We start from the raw sequence: 3,181 nt of genomic DNA, 5'->3' as shown, positions 1-3,181 counted from the left end.
CGCTCCAAGATGGCCGCCGTGTTTCCTGCGCTGGAGCGGCCAATGCGGGGTCTACTCTTAAAGTATGTCTATGTTTCTAGCTAGCATGAAGCAGAGAGACCCCTGCCCTCCTGAAGGTCTGATGCTTGGTTCCTCTGGTAAGGCTCAGTGTTTGTCAGAGCTTAGCTAACTTGTTAGCTTTTCACTGATCTGATGTGAATAAAAGAGCTGCAGCTCAGAATGTCTCTGGAAATGCCATGATTTTGGAGCTGGGCAAAATCTTTGTCTCCAGTGAACCTTCATATCTCTAACCGACCCAAACTCGGCCTGGTGCCAGGTTTCCGGTCCCAGACGGTCCCACTCTGATTGGTCCTCGTCTCTTCCCTCCAGGACAACGCTGGACAGTGGCAGGAAGAAGACATGGATCCTTGATCCAGCGACCCGCCCCCCACCAGAACCAGCCGCCCCCCAGCTGCTGTCCACACATGCTGCATTGCTGCCGCTCCCAGGTCCCCGCTGCGTCCGTCCCTCTAGTGTGAGCTACCGGCTGTTCCTCGGGTCCGTGACCCAGTCCGGTCGGAACCGGCGCGCCGATGGAGCCCAGCATGGAGAGCTGCTTGGCGCAGGTCCTGCAGAAGGATGTGGGCCGGCGGCTGCAGGTGGGACAGGAAGTCATCGACTACATCCTGGACAGGGACAAGTCCCCTGACCTGGAGCAGGACCAGACGGCGCTGGACAAGATGGTGGACGCCATCGCCAGTTCCTGGGTCAACTCCAGCAACTTCAAGGTAAACACAGCTGGAGCACGGCAGGGGAGGGTGATGCTGTGGGGCCAGGATATGCAGCCTTGATCCAGCGTCCCGACCCGACCCGGTGGTACTCCAGCTGCCGACCCGTTCAGTCAGGTCATGATGGATGCAGCCTGACCTCAGTGACCTCTGACAATTTGTTGCTGTGGAAACTCAGACGGGTTACTGAGCAGAAATCTTTTATATTAGATAATTGGCTTCGGTGGATGACGTTTTGGCGCCCCCTAACGAGCTGTGGGGAATGATTTTGATTAGAAAAGTGATCAGTTTGTCAGATCATTAACAATCTCATTGCTCTGCTTTGCTGTTCTCACTGCTGGAGACCAAACCTGGTCACCATGACAACCAGTAGATATGCTTCCTGTCACACCGTCGCCAACATGGCTGCCACCACCGCCGCTCTGGGGGAAGCATGGCGGAGGATCTGTCATGCTGCGGGTCTCTGCCAAAGGGGCACTAATAATTTAGCCTTTGGATTAATGAAGTTGAATTGAAACACTAACACGTTATCTAGGCCAGTCGCAATAAATCAATTAATCACATGATGAATGAAAACGAGAAAAATAATTTCCATTTTTATGATTTTCTCTTTCTGCAGACGTTGGATGATAGTTTTCAGTCTGGTGCTTTGGTTTGATAAACCTTTTATTTACACACTTCATTCATTTTATTGATTTCTGTTTTTTGTTTTGGATTTTTAAAATGTCTTACAGTGTTAAATGTTCATATGAAGTTATAGTTTATTGGGCTTTGAGAATGTGAGAATGTTATATTACTTAGAAATGGTCTCAAAGCAACAATATTATCGTTTATTGCAATAAGTTCTGGGACGACTCATCGTCCAGGAACGTGCTGCAGCAAACCCTAACCCAGATCTGAGAAATGTGTTCATCTGTTAGCCACTAACAGATGAGCTCCTGCATCGTTGCATCGTCAGTGTGAACATCTACGTGTTTGAGCTCGAAGTTTCATGAATGACGGCGGTCGATGTCGCCTCGAAGCGCCAGTTCCACAGGAAGTGAACGTTTCTAAACGTTTAAAACAAAATGGCTTCCTTTAAACCGTCCTGAAGGTAAAACCCTGGAGAGCTGAGAATCTTCAGACATGTTTGGTTTGAGACAATGAAACATATTTAGAAAATGCAAACAGTGGCTGTATGGGCAGCTGCCCAGGGCGGCATCAGAAAGGGCCGGTGCACCGAGGACTGGGAAATAAACTCTGTCCCCTGAACAGGCTGACTGCTTCCTGCTGCAGAAAAACCCAGATGGTTGCTGGCATGTGATTGGCTGGAGTGCAGCAGGAGGGGGGGCTTGTCTTCATTCCTGCTGGAACCAGAACGGCTGGCAGCGATCCATCCTGATTACTCTGAGCCACACAGAGTAATCTGATTACATTTACTAATCAGTTGGCAGCATCAGTGGGGGGGGCACCATGATGGAGCCAACTGGGTTCTACTGGTTTCCTTGAAGCAGACGACTGGCCAGCTGAATTAATCCTCAGGAAACTGAAAGAGGTTCTGGTTCTGGTTCCCCTTGCTGTGCAGTTCCCAGTCTTCCCAGTAAACCAGCAGCTATAAAGCAGAATTAACCAGCGGCTGGATCCAGTAGATCCAGTCTGTGCACTGTTTTCACTGGTCTCTCTGGTCTCCCAGTCAGCCAATCACAGCAGAGGCAGCAGTAAGCCCCGCCCCCTGCGCTCCAAAGCCCTCAGTCAGAGCGTCGGCCTCTCTGATTGGGTCAGAAGCTGTTAGAGCCGCCGCCTGGAAGGTAAAAACATCCCATCATAGCAGCTTATTATGTTGCTATGGTAACAGTTGCTGCTGCTGCAGGAACCAGCCGAGCAGCTTCTCTGTCACTATGAGCCGCCATGACACCACAGAAGAAGAATGCTGGGAACGTCTGAATCAGCACCACAGGAACGTGACTTTGCTGTCCAACCGTCCTTCCGAACAAACGTCCTTCTGTCCTACTGTCTGTCTCTGCAGAGCAGCCTGACCTCAAGCTGCTCCAATCTAGACCATAATAATCAACGTTCCACTTACTAATAAACTCCAACCAGCTGGTTTAGCCTGAAAGTAACTCAGGGTTTCAGCTGGTTGGCAGTTTTCTGGAAGTTTGTTCCAGATTTTGTTGCATAGAAGCTGAATGCTGCTGCTCCATGTTTGGTTCTGGTTCTGCTCTGCCTCCAGAACCAGAACCTGAGAGGTCTGAAGTTGATGCAGCAGCACCAGATCTTTGATCTGGTCACTAGGCCTGTCACGATAAACAATAAATCAATGAATCGCACGACAAATGAAAATTATCGACCTCGATTTAATTTGTCGGCTTTATCGTCTCTTCCTGCCCTTTTCTCTTTCTGTTGATGACACTGAATGAAAACGGGCTCAACTCGGT

The 3,181-nt window shown here is 49.8% G+C and overlaps 1 protein-coding gene across 1 annotated transcript in view; it reads left to right on the top strand.

Moving 5' to 3' along the window:
- The window catches only part of LOC103130234 (CLIP-associating protein 1-like), a 78,304-nt gene that overhangs the window by 1,668 nt on the left and 73,455 nt on the right, over nt 1-3,181 (top strand). The window contains exon 2 of the mRNA XM_016665762.1: nt 370-767. Coding sequence (XP_016521248.1) covers nt 573-767 — 195 coding nt within the window. The 5' untranslated portion in view covers nt 370-572. The remainder of the gene's footprint in view (nt 1-369; nt 768-3,181) is intronic.

The sequence above is a fragment of the Poecilia formosa genome, unplaced genomic scaffold (genome assembly GCF_000485575.1).
Source record: "Poecilia formosa unplaced genomic scaffold, Poecilia_formosa-5.1.2 Scaffold617, whole genome shotgun sequence".
NCBI lineage: Eukaryota > Metazoa > Chordata > Actinopteri > Cyprinodontiformes > Poeciliidae > Poecilia > Poecilia formosa.
The sequence above is the reverse complement of the archived record's forward strand: the minus strand, read 5'-3'. Positions and strand labels throughout refer to the sequence as shown.